The sequence below is a fragment of the Eublepharis macularius genome, chromosome 2 (assembly GCF_028583425.1).
Source record: "Eublepharis macularius isolate TG4126 chromosome 2, MPM_Emac_v1.0, whole genome shotgun sequence".
Taxonomy (NCBI): Eukaryota; Metazoa; Chordata; class Lepidosauria; order Squamata; family Eublepharidae; genus Eublepharis; species Eublepharis macularius.
In genome coordinates, this window is record NC_072791.1 from 201,365,214 (window position 1) to 201,382,114 (window position 16,901).

General features: G+C 41.6%; 1 protein-coding gene across 1 annotated transcript in view; it reads right to left on the bottom strand.

The window, feature by feature from the left end:
* Positions 1-16,901, bottom strand: part of CHN1 (chimerin 1) — a 126,905-nt gene that overhangs the window by 105,039 nt on the left and 4,965 nt on the right. Inside the window, exon 2 of the mRNA XM_054971442.1 lies at positions 117-155. Within this exon, the coding sequence (XP_054827417.1) occupies positions 117-155 (39 nt within the window). The remainder of the gene's footprint in view (positions 1-116; positions 156-16,901) is intronic.

Consider the following 16,901-nt stretch of genomic DNA (forward strand, 5'->3'; position numbering starts at 1 on the left):
TGTTCAAGACAGCACCTTGCGCCCCTAAGCTTTATGGATTTTAAAAGATTAAGAGGACAGGTTTTAAAATACTAACAGTATAGGGGCATAGAAATAAAACATAATGGAGTACTCACAATAAGACTTCCATACTGGTGGCCTGTATTCATCAGTATCTGAAAAAACAAGGACATTCAAATAAGTACCACAGCAGAAAATCAGCCAGCCAGTCTGTAGAAGAAAACTTGACTGAAGCATTTGCAAAATTCAACAATTTGCACACACAGAAATATCTGGCTTGGTACATAAACATGATAGGTTGCAGAGTTCTGTTAAGCGTATTGGTTTCAGAATGGTTTCAAAGCAATTATATATCCACAAGTCCAGTCACACAAACTAATTTTCCACACAGATCTTCACTATCAGAATAAACTCTCTTCTCATCCACACAGACAGATTCTCTCAGGCTTTTTCACACAGCTTGCTTGACCTAGATAAAATAATTTCTCTCTCAGATATACGCACACTGAACCAGGCAGGCACACAGTTTGCCTGACTTAGACAGAATTAGGCTCTCAGGCTTCCACACAGCTTGCCCCATTTAGCCTGAACCCTTTTTCTGAGAAATGCGCAAACTCTCTCAGGAACACAGTTTCATTGAACTTGGCAGAATAAATACTTTCTCTCAGAAACACAGACAGCTTAGGCCCCACACTACTTGCCTAATCAACTAGAATAACCTCTCTCTAAGACATACAAAGGATGACTGAAAAACTTTCCCTCAGCAGTGGCTAAAAACTGCAGTTCACTCCATCTCCAAGGGTACAGCTACTGACCAATTAGATCACTCACCGTTCACCCACCCAGCCCCCCTCCTTCTTTCCTCAGAGGCCTATACCCAAACCTACAGCGACAACTTAAAAACCTTAGCAAGCAAAAATAAAACTCTCAAACTTCTATATATGCAAAACATTTATTTATTTATTTATTTTATTTTTAACACACCCTACCCGCAAGCGGGCTCAGAGCGAGGTACAACATTGGTTAAAATACAACTTAAAATCAATTAAAAAACAGTTAAAATACTGTGCCCCTTTTGGGGCAACCAACGGGAGTGGACTCTCCATACCCCTTGTAGAGGGAGACGGGTGGAAGGCTCGGCAATGATGGGCTAAAAATTAGCCTCCACCATATGCCTGGCGGAACATCTCTGCCTTACAGGCCCGCCTAAATGATACAAGATCCTGGTGGGCCTGAGTGTCCTCAGACAGAGAGTTCCACCAGGTTGGGGCCAGGACTGAAAAGGCCCTGGCCCTGGTAGAGGCCAGCTGAGCCTCCCTAGAGCCAGGGACCACCAGTAGATGTTTTCCAGTTTAACCAAGTGCTCTCTGGGACACATACAGGGAGAGACGGTCCCTTAGGTATTTACACAAAAGCTTTCATTTCACTTGGTATCAACTCAAACACAATGCTTTTCAACAGAAGAATGTTCACAAAGAATCATCAACTGATGTACGGTACACTCACATGTGAACTACCCCTCTGTGAAACTCAAGCAATATTTTTAAAAAATGTCCAAAGAAGATTGTTCTAGTACAGCTGGAAAATTTCTATTTTACCAGCAACATTCGTATAAGAATTCACTTTATAAACACATTTTTAGGTAGAAACCATGTATTCAACTATATAAACACATTAGACAGCAAATATCTTTGGGCAAGTGCAGCAGGACTGCAGATATTATCTTCATTCCCAGAAAGGAGAAACATTATGATCAACTAAAAAGGAAGAGTATATGGGGGCGGGGGGGCTGAACCAAAACATCTTGATTAAACCCAACCAGGAAGCAGGAAAACTTTCACATAAGGCTAGTATTTACAATTCAGATACTGGCGAGGAATGATTTACATCATGCAGGTGTGCAGCAATGTTTTGTTTCTAAAATCTTGTCTGCATGCTTTACAACCTTAGTGCAATTCGTGCAAACTCAGGCCATCTGCATTACAGAACAAAACCACAAACATTACCTGATGAAAATACATCACTGACAGTTAAAGAAGAATTGTATAGTGTTTTCTTGTGTGTGTGTTAAGGATATCAGGATATATATTAGTACTATCTTTTCAAGAGGGCTTAAAACTAAGGCAAAGAAATAAGGCTGTGCTTCCCCTCACAGCAGGGAATGACATTTGGTCCCAGAAGCCCCTTCAATGTAATAAGGGTGATCTATTTCCTGTATGAGGAGAATCCTAGAAAGCAGTAGAACCCTTTTAAGTTGCCCAGGTGAGCTTGATCTTGTCAGATCTCAGAAGCTAAGCAGGGTTCGCCTTGGTTAGTAATTGGATGGGAGACCTCCACAAAGACCAGGGTTGCAGAGGCAGGCAATGGCAAACCACCTCTGTTAAGTCTCTTGCCATGAAAACCTCACCAGGGGTCACCATAAGTCAAGTCTGACTTGAGGGTACTCTCCACCACCACCAGTCCTCTAAGCACCAATAAGAGAGGCATAAAAACGACACATTCTGCTCTCTCTTCCTCCTCCTCTCTTGTTCTGTGTAGGGAGAACCACTGGAAACCCTCTTTCCTTCAGAATATATGCCCAGATACCAGGAGCTAGTTCAGTCCTACAATAAGGCAGCAACCACCACCATCATAAATGATACACTGGCACTGAAGAAAGATTCAGTCTGGAGCTTGTGAGGTAGTAGGAAGGCAGGCATCAAAGCAGAAAGAACCAACCATATACTCACCTTAGATACCAGTGAAAGCAGAGACAACATTAGAAACACTTGTTAAGATGACCAAATTAACATCATCATGACCAGACTGAGTGTCTTCTTGTAATTTATCCTGAATGATCAAGTATAGCAAATGGGGAAGGAGGAAGCTTGTCTTTATGTGTGATTTCAAAGAAAGAGTAGAAGCAACAGAAGTTGGGATTCTGGGTTCATAGACAAAAATAATTCATAGGCACTATGCATGCAGGCAACTCTTATATGAAGTCTTGTGAGAACAACCTTTAATTATTAACCAAACATTTTTCTTTGCTTGGGGCAAATGACAACAGTACTTCGGAGCAAACAATTAACAGCATTTACAAGGCATCTTAACCAAATTAATTTTTCTACTGTGCATGGTGGCTTGTAAAACCCATAAAAATACACAAAGACAAAGCAATAAAATCAACAAAACACAATTAATTTCCATAATAAACATAGCCTTGCCACACTTTTCAACTTCATAGAAATACACAGACTTCAAAACCAACAACAATGAATTACCCAACAAGCAGACAAAAAACAAATTAGTGTTGAAGCAAACCTCCATAGTGGTAGAGATTCAGCAGTAATAAGAGCTCAATAATAGTAAGATTTAATTACTAAATGCTCACTGCAATAAAAGCTACTCTGCACCATGTCCAAAACCTAGCCAGAGAAGGTTCCTTATCCTAGGATTCCCAGGTGCCTGCCCATTGCAGGCAAACTCCCGGGGGACTTTCCCCTTTACCCAATGATCTGTTGCGCTCCGGGGTGTGTGTGTGCAACAACGTCACTTTCTGAAGTGACGTCACCATGCCAGCCGTGGGCATGCTCCCCCACTTGTTTTGAGAAAACCTCTACCGGAGCACTTGGTGGACACCCAGGACGACAGCACATCAGAAAGATACCTTACCTGACTCTGAGTCCCAAAGACCACACGTGGCTGTTTGCTGTATTGCTGCCAAAGCAGAAAATTAAAAGTCTGAAACTATTCTGGTGGCCTAGGTTTAAAATTTTTGATTAAGGAAACTAAAAGCCAACTGGTGTTTTCTCCTATTCCACAGGACATGCAAAATGAAGCGCTCTTGAAAATTCCTCGTGCAACGTATATACAAAGGACACATTAATTTTTCATAAGAGACATTTTACTCAAATTTTAAAGAAGACATCCTTTGTATATTTTTTTTAAAACAAGGACATGTTTGAATGCTCTCTAAGGTGAACATAAACCTTTGTCCCTTATACAAATTAATTTGCTTTCCTCTTTTATCTCAGAAGCTGTTTTATGGTTTTGTTAATATAAAAAAACTAATCTCCTTTCACTTAGGATTTTCTAATACATTAAGCTCTAAAAATATTCATGTGGTGTTAACAATGGGTTTTAATCCATGGCAGCAAAGAAATTAAATATTACAGTCCCAAGGATGCCATAACTAAGGCCCCTGAAGAAATGTGCAGTAATCAGTATTACTGCAATGGGAATAATTAAAACTTTTAAAAAATATATATTTTGCAAGGAGATTTTCATTGGAAGACTTCAGCGCCATAGACATCACACAATCCAAAGTATTAAGTTTTTCTGACAGTGTATCAGCATGTAAAGCCTGGAAGAATACTGTTCATTCAGAAACCACATAAGACTTCATGCCCTTTATTTAACTAGTATCTCTTAATGGTATATAGACAGCATTCAAACATCATGATAAACCAGAGTTCATACCCCACAATTAACTGTAGTTAATTTGAATGTAGGCTATTTATCAAACAGCTTTATTCATGGGTGCTAAATTGAGATTCTAAACCATGATTTGTTCCTGGCTTGTTAAACTCAAGTTGGTTGTGACACATGAGTACAAAAATTCCAATTTGTTCAGTAGCTCCTCCCTTTCAACAGAAAAACAGACCAACAGAAAAATTTGCTACTCCATCTCTTTTCAGCTATTATTAGAGCTTTATACACATTCATCTGACAAACATTTGTGGAAGAGAGGTCCATCAATGGTTACCAGCAACGATGACTAAAGCGATCCTCCACAGCTTGAAGCAGTAAACCCCTCAACACCAGTGCTAGGAGGCAATATCAGGCCTTGGTGTTTATACCAAGACGAGGATTGCCAGGTCCCTTGACTCCCCCAGCGAGAGACTGGGAGCCTGGCACCTAACTTACTGCTGCCTGGGTACTTGTTTTTGCACACATGCTCCCGGCTTGTGCGATGTCACTTCTGGAAAGTGATGCCGTCACGTGGGGTCAAAGGGCAGCCAGGAGTGTTACCGCAGGTTGGATTGGCCTGCTGCGGGCCACAATTCGGCTTGAAACGGGCCTGCTGCGGGGCGTGTTTCAGCCTGAATTGGGCTGTTGTGGGTATGGGGGCATGCCGTGCTGCACGGGGGACGCCCTGGGGAGCATGCCCCCCCAGCCAAGTTATGTGGGCACAGGGGGAAGGGTGGGGCAGGGGATCCCTCACCCTGAGCAGGAGAATGGCAGCCCTAACCAACACTGTTGGCTATCCAGGGAAATGGACTGGCCACTGGACTACTGATCTGACTTAACAGAGCACCTTTTGTTCTTATGTTTCTCAGGACAGTTCCTTCCTCTACCTTCTTTCCATGCCCTACCCCTAGGGTTGCCAGGTCCCAACACTCATCTTTAGAAAGTCTTCCTGGGCTTTAGAAAGAATTCAGGGAGTGGTGTTATTATGCAGGCTACGGGAGTGCTTCCACACTTTGTGCCAGGTCAGTTCTTAAGAAATGTGGCCTACATGATGATGGCACTCCTGGAAGTGATGCTGTTGTGCCACACCAGGAGCGCACCCCAGTAAGCCCGTTCCCACACCTTCCCTCCCACCAGCAGGAGGGGTCAACAGCTGGGAGTGGGGTATCCCTGTTCTCACCAGGAGACTGGCAACCCTACTCACCCCCATTAATGAGAATGAGCAGGACTGTACTCTTAGGACGTTAGGTTAGCCTCTTCTGAGAGGAAATTTAAAACGCAGTGCAACAAAAGATCTCACTTCATTTTGACAGATTTCTTCTCTTGTGGCAGCCCTCTGTCTCTCTGTAATGTAATTTATTTCAGTATTCAGTTATGACTTTGAAAAGTAACAGAAGTACAACAACAACAAATTTCTGAAAACACTTAATTCTAATACAGCTTTTAGTAGCATCTTCATGAAAAGTAACGTAGCATCAGTATCTATGTCGTAAGTTAAAAAGGTAAAGGTAGTCCCCGAGTCATTACTGACCGATGGGGGGGACGTCGCATCACGACATTTTCTTGGCAGACTTTTTGTTATGGGGTGGTTTGCCATTGCCTTCCCCAGTCATCTACACTTTATCCCCAGGAAACTGGGTACTCATTTTACTGACCTCAGAAGGATGGAAGGCTGAGTCAACCTTGAGCCGGCTACAATCCAATATAAATACAGTTTGGCAGATGTTAATCCTACAATTGTACCAGGAGTGGTACTTGCAAATAATAGGCTTGAAGATTGAATGTGTACCACTTGCAGTGCCAGCTGTCCTTATGAGCGGAGCACGACTATGGAGGAGGCCTTTGTCTTTCAGAGGTCTAGTTGGTGAGTACACCAAATTTGAGCTATTCAGTTCTGATGCCTTCCTCTGGACTCCATATTCCCTGGAGGCATGGCAAATGACCTCCTTGTATAGCTTTAGGCAGCTTGTTAAAAAGTGTTAATGTTGCTAGACTTCTGACACTTAGGCTTCCTTTCATCATGTTCGTATGTGCTGTGTTTCTGTAAATGTATTTTATTTACTTAAAAATAACCATTCTGCTTAATCATTTAAATTATGTTTCTTAATCCTATAGCACCTTGCACACTTACAGCAGAAAAAGTGTTCATTAAATATTAAAATAAAACTATCCAAAATCCTACTAAACCATTATTAGATTAACAGTGCATTTTATGCCTTTCCAAATCCACTGGGTTTACCTATGAAACAACCTGCCAAATCATCTCTTTCCCCCTCCCTTTTACCCTGAACTCTGCTTTCATAATTTTGCCTCTCTCGTTTAAATGCCAATTAAATGACCTAAGCCCCCTTTGTAACTCACCTCATTCTTTTTATGGTTTGCTGACCTTACTTCCTGAGGAATTAATCTGTTTCTGAACTAAAACTTAGAAGAGGAAAGGCGCCATCTTGTGGACTGTACATCTACAGTAATGGAACGAAATTTTTAAAAATTATTTTCTAGCACTCATTCTCAAATTTTCCTGGGTTCCTTATTTGCCAAGGAAACATTTGTGATCCCCCAGTATTAAAGATGACAAAGGAAAGAGTGATGGTTCATACAGTCATCCTTGGGTGCGGCTCAGACATCAGGAAAAGTCCTCTAAGGGAGGTTAGAGACACACAGTGCAATCCTAAATGGAATCACCCCCTTTGCTGTATCATCAGACGAATTGAGATTTGACCCATGAAAGCATATACCCTCGAAAATGTTGGTCTCTAAGGAGCTATTGGAGTGCAGTTTTGTTCTGCTACTGCTGACTAACAGGGCATCCCACCTGAAACCCTTTTAAGCCCACTGTCTTCAGACTCAGGAGGGCGTAATCATGTTTAGGGTAGCAATGACAGATGGTTCCTCGTTGCCAATGTATACATGGCTCATATTTTTCTTCCTTCAACCCTTGGTATTTTCTCTTCTCATATATGCTGTCCTTTATGCGATCATTTTCTTTCAATAGAGTATTGGTGCAGCCACACATTGCTGGATATTGCACTATAACAAAATAGTAGAGTCCAGTAGCATTTTTAAGACTAACTGACTTCACTGTAGCATAAGCTTTCAAGAACCTCAGCTCTCTTCGTCAGATGCATCTGACGAAGAGAGCTGGGGTTCTCGAAAGCTTATGCTACAATGAAGTTGGTTAGTCTTAAAGGTGCTACTGGACTCTTTACTATTTTGCAACTACAGACTAACACAGCTAACTCCTCTGCAAGCATTCACCTCCTGAATTGTCTTTTCTATAAATAAAATTCCAGTTCTAAATTACTGCTATAAGCATTTCCTAAAGGTGTGTGTGGATGCAGTCTCAGTAGACAGGCCTTAGCCTGCCAATGCTGTGTGATGGGTAGATTGAACTGTGACAGGACCTGCTTGGGTTCACATTCTCAGAAAGGTTATTGCACTGCCTCACAGAGTTTTCATTATGGATTAGATGCCATCAAGCTCCTTAGAAGAAAGTAGGCCCTGGCACTCAAACTTGCTGGTGAACAAATGCCTCTCAAAGGGGCTGTATCCTACCACTCCACTCAGCAAAGTCTGAAACCTTTCTCCACTTTCTGAAGGAAGCAACTCTTTTTGCTGGCGGAAAACTTCAAACTTTACCAAGCAGAGTAAAAGGATACAAGCCATTGACAAGTCTATGTTGAAGACAGAACACGATACTTCTGCATGGCAATATTTATTCAAAAAGGTTATTGCCGTAAAGACAAATCTTTTAAGTGCAGGTTTTCTTGACACTGTTTCTAGATTAAAATACTCTTTTTGCCAATTATATTTGCTACAGATTCTTCTTTTTTTAATGCAGCAGCATTAATACAAAGGAACAGCAGGGCCTGAATTCTTCCTTGCCTAGCTAACTTCAATATCATGTTGGGAATGAAACCTTCAGAGGAAGGCCCAGAATGTGTGCTCATTAGCCTAGGCAAGGCTGAATGCACTGTGGTAGCTACACTTTCTTAGCCTCAGGGCAAAAAGGTATAGGCTGTCATTGTTTCAAATATCTTCTCCCCCTTCCTAGCTGCTTTTAAATCAACATGCAAGCCAATTTCATACAATGTGATTATACAAAGAACTTTTACCATGTGCAAAATTCCAAAAGACCAAATGGAAAAGAAAGCTAATTTAATACCACAAGGACTTTGGAGACTTCTAGCGTGATGAAATCCTAATGGTATTTTTCAGGAATTCCCATTAAAAGCTTTATAAAAAAAAATCACAATACACCTTTCTGGTTTTATGGTCTAACACACATGGGTTTGTTTGCCTGCGGCATCCCCATATTTAAACAAACATAGCACTCGACAGCTTGATTGTCCTCTCGTTTTTCAAAACCGTGGATGCTGATTCTGTAATCTTGGGCCATCTGCAACACAGGCTCTCATGTGCTTCATTGCATACAAGGTTTACCATGAAAAGAGTGCTAAATCTTTAAAAAAAACAAAGAGCTTTCAAATGCTGGACCAAAGAAGCAACTGAATGCCTTATGGGGCAACAAAGCTCCCCATGGCACATATAAATTCCCACCCCCATGGTACACAGTGAACAACTAACACAAACAAAAGCATTTATGAGAGGCCATTCAAGATTCTTACTTAAGAACCAATTGCATCTTATTTTTACAGAGATTTTTTTTTATATACACTATATAAAGATCAAATTCAGCAACTGCAGTTTGGGATATTAACATAGCCCTGAGCGGTCAAGTCTATAACCTTTGTTATTGACACTGTAGTGTCAAAGCGGACTGAACACTGTGATTGGCTCAGGTGACTTGTGACCACTAGTGGCCCTCCAGGGGACTTTGCTAATAAGTTCAAGGGCCAGTCCATCCCTGAAGTTCAGTTAAATCATGCTTGGGTATTCCAGATTTCTCTACTGTGAAGAACATAAAGCACTATGTTGGCTACAGCTCAGTTCTGATGGCAAACCAAGATTTGCTGCTAGATGAACTCTTGGGGTTATGAGTATCCCTCCTTCTGTCACACACTGTCAGCTAACAAATTATTTGTCATTTATACAGCATATCATAGTTTACCTTTCACTAAAACTGGCAAACGATGGTTTGTAGCCTTTAGGAAAACCACAAGCAAACTACTGTCTGAAATCCTGTCTTACAAGGAAATCCTAATCTTAATTTTTCATTTAGGATACAGAGGTATACTATGCTTTCCCCTGAAAAAGGAAACAATGGACCAATTTTGCACAAGGGAAGGAAATAAGAAGGTGGATGAGGAAGCCTGTAAGCCAGTGAATCCCCTAGGCATGATCATACACATAGTGGCACGGCACAACATTCCACTGCCTTTATAGATTGCACAAAATAGACTATAGCATGTTTTTAAAATGTAGTACAACATGCAGGAACTGCATCCTCAGTGTGTACTGGCTTCAGCTCTCCAATAATTCATTTAACTGAATGCTCCGCATAACCTAGCCACTGTAGAATCTTTAACCACAAGGTGGAGCAACTGCCTAATTATATGCATTTTAACATTATACAGTGAGCCTGCAAAATTATGTAATATTTAGAAAATATTGGTTTGGGTCCACACTAGCATTTCTGCAGATGCAAGGATTTCTGCGTATGGAATGCTGTTTCCTCCCTTCCTCCTTCCCTTGATAGCTCAAATCCCCCTCAAAATTCAGTTCTGGGGGGAATTTCCTCTCCCACAAGGAATCAGATGGGGGGGGGCACTGGAGGCAGCTACAGGAGAGGGGAGATAAGAAAATCGCACTTGTCAGACGGAAGTCCTTGTACCTGTAGAAATGCCAAACCACTGCTTTAATCACGTTTACCAGGAAATATTTTAAAAGTATATGGATATTATAAGTATTTTACATGAAAGGGATTTAATTTACCTCTAGTTCCACATTTCTGAAAGTGGGGACTGTGTTAATTATATCAACAGAGGAATCTTTATTTTAACGGAGCTTCCTTGGTTTTAATTATTAGCAATATTATTGGCTTGATAAATGATAAGCAGTAAGACAAAATGCCAACTTCTTTCTTCTCTAAGAGTAAATTAAGATGAGCCCAACCTTGAAGAAAACAGTAGAAAATATTATTTAAAAATTCTTGACATTTTTCAAAATAATGCCAAATACTTGCAAAGCTATCTTCTTTTCCTCTTATAAATTTGGATGCAGCAATGCATGATCAGAAAGGCAAATGGACTTTGTGCAGTTCGGCATGTGCAAGCAGTAGCGCAACTGCATACAGCCCTTTACATATCATTTTTAACAAAATAACATGCATATAGAGCAATGAGATGCGTAACAGATGCTTTGCATTTTATTTCATTCATTTTTGAAACAGCATCAGAAGAAACTTTTTAACGTACTACGTATTATGATCATTCAGCTGTGACTTGTATCTTCTGCAGAATTTTGTGAAATTAATTTCTTCATTTTATGGAACTATATATATGCTGACATTTCTACATGCAGTACTTTATGTTTCGTTCTACGTGAGAATATATAGTAACTAATTTTTCATATAAGTCATATGGTTTCGTTAAGGTCTTTCCCTGTTGGTTTGTTTTCTCTGTGGTATCATCAGGACGTCTTTCTGTTTTTTACTGTGGGGCAGCGAGGAAGAACAAGAAAGCATCCCTCTTTCCTCTTCTGCAAGCAAAGGTCCACTGAGGAAAGGGTTTGAGATTTAACCCCCTTCATTCCAGCTCACCAACTTGTATGGCTGTTTCTCCACACAGATGCTGCAATCACATGATCTTTCCAGGCCTTGGAAGGGGCTGCAGGAATGGAATCTAGGAAAATTCTGTGTGCCTTCCATCTACAGATGACTGGATATAAGCTATTAAGATGCTCCTCCCACCAACTCTGGGTATTCGTATTTACAGTTTTTTAAATAATTTATGAGCATCAGATTAGGCCTACCAAAACCTCTGCAAGCAAACTAAGAGTCATCACTATACTTGTATGTTCCCCAGTATTCTTGGCACTATATTATCCTCACCTTAGCATCAGTATTTACTAATCTTGCGGGAATTGATCAGCCATTACTGATATTTGTGCTTTGCAGTGAGCCGATCTGGGCCCCAAATCACCTGCTGCGAAGTACGGGAGTGCTCCCAGGGTGGTGCGAAGACATCACCTAGGAGGCCTGTTCCCCCACCATTCCCTCCCTCCGGAGGCAGGGGGCAGAGGATGGGAGCGGGGTTTTCCTCGCCCATAACAGGGACCTGAGATCCCTATTCAAATCCCACTACTGCCAGGAGGTCAGGAGGTGGCCTTGGATAAGCCACTCCTCTCAACTCAAGCTCTCCAGCTGTATTGTAGGGATAATAATAACACTAACTTTTTCACTGCTCTGAGTGGGGCACTAAACTGTCTAGAAGAGCAGTATATAAGTGTAGTTATTATTATCACCTGCCACCTCCTGGCACCGGTCACCTGGCCAGAGGAGAAGAAAGGCATGGGGGGAGATATGTGCACATGCTCTGGCACTCCCCTGTTGTACTACACAATGAGGGAGCTGCGGGTTGCGCTGAAGCCAGATTCACTGCCCGCCAGATTTACTGCCTGTTTGCAGATTGTGCTGAAGCCAGAGTCATCACCCGTTTGGAGGTGATTTTTTAATGAATCTATTTTCAGCTCCTCCATCGTGCTAGAAAATGATGTCATCTGGGAGGTAAGCACCCCACTCCCCTCCCCCCAGTTTGGCCCCTGGCAACCCTACTGTGAGGTAGGCTAGGCTGAGAGTATGTGTCTGGCCCAATGTTACCTACCCAGCAAGCTTTCAAGGCAGAGTAGGGAATTGAACCAGGGTCTCCTAGATGATGGTGTTGATTATGGTGATGATAGGATTTATTATCCGCTCTCCCTATGAACAGGTCCAGAGTGGATCACAACACAGATAAGTAAGTTTACAATAAAATCAGCATTAAAAGCATAAAATCAGTTTACATAATAAAAGCCATGCTGGTTCTCCAGTTGATTCAATAATTCTTCTTGGCAGCATCTTCAATTTGTAGCCAGCGCATCCCACTGTTTCATGTTAAAATGCCTACTCCTTTGTCACCCCTAGCCTTTGAAATGGGCTTCTAAAAGTGGTGGAGAAGGTGCTAACTATCCTAGCCTTCAAGGAAGGCAATTAAAGACTGTAATATAGGAGATGGCACTTTGAGACAGCTTGGATGTCAGGGATTGTATTTCTGCAAGCAGATTTCTCTGTTTCTCTGACCACTGGTGGTTGTACCGGATTGTTAACTTAATCTGAAAATATTCATGTAATTGTTGTAAGCTGCCCTAAACCTTTGGTAGAATAGGGCAGAACCTGTTAAATAATTGAATAAATCAACTTGGAGACTACAGTTGATAGAGAATACTGCCACTCACTTATTATCAGTGGCTAGACACAGCATGCATATTACATCTATTGTGCAGTCTCTACATTGGCTGCCCATCAGTTACCAGCTTCCATTCAAGGTACTGGCTATCCTATATGATGTCCTTTATGGCCTTAGGAGAAGAGCATAGCTTGAGGAGGAGACACAAAAGAGCTGCGACCTTTGAGATTTTAGCACCAACAATGCAGATGGCCAAGCTGCAGCTAAGACTGAATATGACAGACCTCCAAGAGGCAGTAAAACTTTGGTTCCAAGTTCAAGTTCTGTAGCCTAAGTCTGAATTTTGTATGTGTGTGAGAGTGCGTGTCCTACTTCGATTCCCCATTCCTTCCTAGTGAATTGAATCCTACTTGCATTTTAATTTCTACTTGTGGTTGCTTATAGGTTGATTGGAGGGCCTTTTGGAATTGGAAGAAGGAAAAGAAAGATGGCAGTGTTCACCACCTTCCCTTGCGGATGCTGGGGCAATTTTTTTGGTTGGCTCAGAAACTCAGTAATGATAACTTGATTCAAATGGCCACAGCTATTACTTCTCCCTTCCTGGGTCTCAGTAGCATTGTCCTGGTAAGTAAAGATGCTTCATTTCCTGCTGGCACAAACCATTTGACACTGAGAGATCTCTGTCTTTCGGTGCTACACCTCTGAAGATGCCAGTCACAGCTGCTGGCAAAACGTCAGGAACTACAAAGCCAAGACCACGGCCATACAGCCCGGAAAATCCACAACAACCAACAATAAAAGGTAATTTTTAGGATTTCTAAAATCATCAGTTCACTGTCTTTCAAACTGATGATTTGTTGCTCAGGTACCTTTTAAATGGCCTGCCCATGATCCTAAGTAGTATAATAGCTACTGCCTACCTGTATGAAACTGAAGAATTGCACAGGTACAAAGATAGCAAAATGAAACTTATCTATCAAAGTTGCTTGGATTGGTGTTCAAACCTGGCAGGGTACATTAACAACAGGATGACTCAATCCAAGGTAGGGATCCTAGTTCCCCATTGGGGCCAAAAGATCCCTACTCTCACCCTCCACCCCACCCCCACTCACATGGCTGGCAGGGACGGGAACGTAGAGAAACAGGCCTCCCGGGCATGCTCCCATGGCAGTGCAATGACATCACTGCAGGAGTGATGTCAACATGCCACCCTGGGAATGCTCCTGTGCTTTGCAGTGGGCTGATTTGGGCCCCAAACATCACAAAAGGTGAGTGCTAGGCCCCCTCCCCTTCCGTGGGGAGAGTAAGAAAACTTGGCAACCCTAATCCAAGGCTCAGCTCGTATGTATAATGTAGTGGTGGGACATGGCCTGAAAATCACATTCACTGCGAAATTCTCAGCACACCCTATGCAATGGTCCTATTCTTGCTGTGACCCAGAAAAATAGCAACAGAGATCAGGAATATATAAAGCACCTGAATGAGGGACATGGTTCTAGATAAGGGAAATTTATTTAAAAATTAAAGAAAATCTTCACACACCCCTCTGCCCAGTAACTCGTATGCCCTTCAGGGACAGAGGTTCATAAATATATATTGCACTCTTCTGTAATTATTTGGGATAAGGAAGACTGTAAACTCCTTCTAAAGAAAGAAACTTGTGATGTGCTCAGATAGTGTGGCAGAGGAGGAAAGGAAGAGCAAAACATACAGCTGCAAGTCACCTGTGCCCTCCTTTTTCCTCTCCCTCTATTAATTGTCTTAAAGTATAAGCATCCAGGTCCTCTGTGTGGGCATGTGAGAACAATCGCACCTTAAAAACTTCCCAATCCTCTACAGCGCTAAGCTTCATGTTTGGTTTTTAAAGTTACAGCATCAAAATGGGATGTAACAATACTGCAAAAAGAAAAGCACGAAGTTTAAAGCAATACTTTAAATGAACCCTATGCTTGTATACCACATAGCTGTTACAGATTCCCATGTTTCTCTGAATTATCTGTTCATCTGTCACGCCCTAGCCCTCTTGAATTCTCGAGATACATCTTTGCTAGTTCTCTTGCTTCTACTTGAAGAAGATAATTTGTCAGATAGACTGCTCCAGGCCAGTCAATACTTCACCCCTCGAATGCAGATCTGTGTACATGTGTGAGGCAACAGCAGGTTGGCCATCTGCCCTTTCTCAGGTCTGGATGATAGTGACAGCTTAAAGCAGCTGGCTCATGTCTATATGATAGTGAAAGCTTGACGCAGCTGGCTTGAGAAAATCCCTCAAAGCCAAATTATAAATGTAAAAGGTTTAATTCTATGCACAGACAAAAAAGCTATTGGGGAAATCTACAAGGGGAACTACAGGATACCAAAAACAAAAGAAAAATGTGTTTGCCCAACTAAACAGATGACCTTCAAACATTTCTCCACCTAGCAGATGGATCATGGATCATCCCTCTCCCCTATGCAGGCAAAAACATGGCAATGACCCTGTATTTTCAAGGGTTCCTCAAAAGCTGGTAATTTTTGGACCAGTCAGAAAGTGGGAAGCTCAATCAAATCTAACAGTAAAGGACACACGGCCTGAAAATGGTGTACTGTACAAAAGGAGAGTGAGGTGAAAAGGTGCCAGGCCAAGGGGAAGTTCTCCACTCAGTTGACAGCTTTCAGGTCATTATGACAGATGCCAGGTGAGACACCCACACGCTCATTCTCACTCTTCTCCCATCTGGGATGCTGACATGCATAATGAAGTTCTGCACCTAACTGCAGACTCAAAACAGGGCTGGCTTGATTCTTCCTAAGGCACAGTGATCTCATTTATAGCAAGTTACCCTACCGTAGCTGGCCGGCAGCGCTAGTATTAACTGAAATTTAAAGAATGAAGTACTTTTACCCTGAATCTGGATGATCTAAGGACTGGTTTAAACATTCAACAACAATCATGGCAGACATCTGAAAAAAGGGTGCATGGAGGCTGCTTCACATGGCAAGCACACACATAAGATTTGAAGTCTGTGCATGTTCTGATTTTACCTCAGAGATACATATGTTGAATTACCTCAGAAATTACCTCTAAGAGCCAGTTTGGTATAGTGGTTAACAGTGGCAGGACTCTAATCTGGAGAGCCTGATTTGATTCCCCACTCCTCCGCTTGAAGCCAGCTGGGTGACCTTGGGTCTGTCACAGCTCTCGTGTGGATAATAATAACACACTTTGTAAACAGCTCTGAGTAGGCATTAAGTTGTCCTGAAGAGCGGTATATAAATAAAATGTGATTATTGTTGTTGTTACTATTATTACTTTTCAACCCACGATTTCACCTGTCCTTTCCCCTCTAAATAAGCTAGTTAGTTATTTTTGGAATTTTAAAAATACCTCTGGTGCCGTTTCTGTTTAAGGATGAGAGAACGTTGTATCATCAGTTTACACACATTACTTTCTGCACAAATCTGTCCCCATGCAATTCCATTTTATGTGACCATGATATTTCTATTGATATACATAGCTAGATTTTAATATTTATTTATTTCATTTATACCCCACCTTTCTCTCCAATGAGGACCCAAGGAATAATGAATAAATACATCAGTGAGCTGTGAGAGATATCCCAACAATAAATCAAAGACAGAGGTGCTAAATCAAAGCTATGGAAAGGCCAAACTCATGGAGTTTTTGGTATTATATAAAAGGTCTAGGATATGCATTCAACAAACAAAAGAAAAAGGAGATTCCCACATCACTATGCCCAAATTTCAGGACCTATTCAACAGAAACTATCTTCAGCTATTCATTCATTTTTGTACTTCATTTACCTCACCTTACTCCGAGTGGGCTTGAAATGTTCTCCTCGCCTTCCCTTTTATCTTTACAACAACCCTGTGAGATAGTACGGGTTGAGAGAATATGTGACTAGCTCAAGATCACCCAGTAAACATCCATGGCGGAGTCAGACCTTCCAGACGTTAAACACTCAAACCACTATACCACACTGGCTCTCAACAATATATTCCAGTTGACAGAAAAACTATCAAAGCATTTGGATTAATATTTAATTCAGATTTGTTATTAAAAGCATTTCAAATGTTATTCCTATAAGGAAACATACAGGGTAGCCA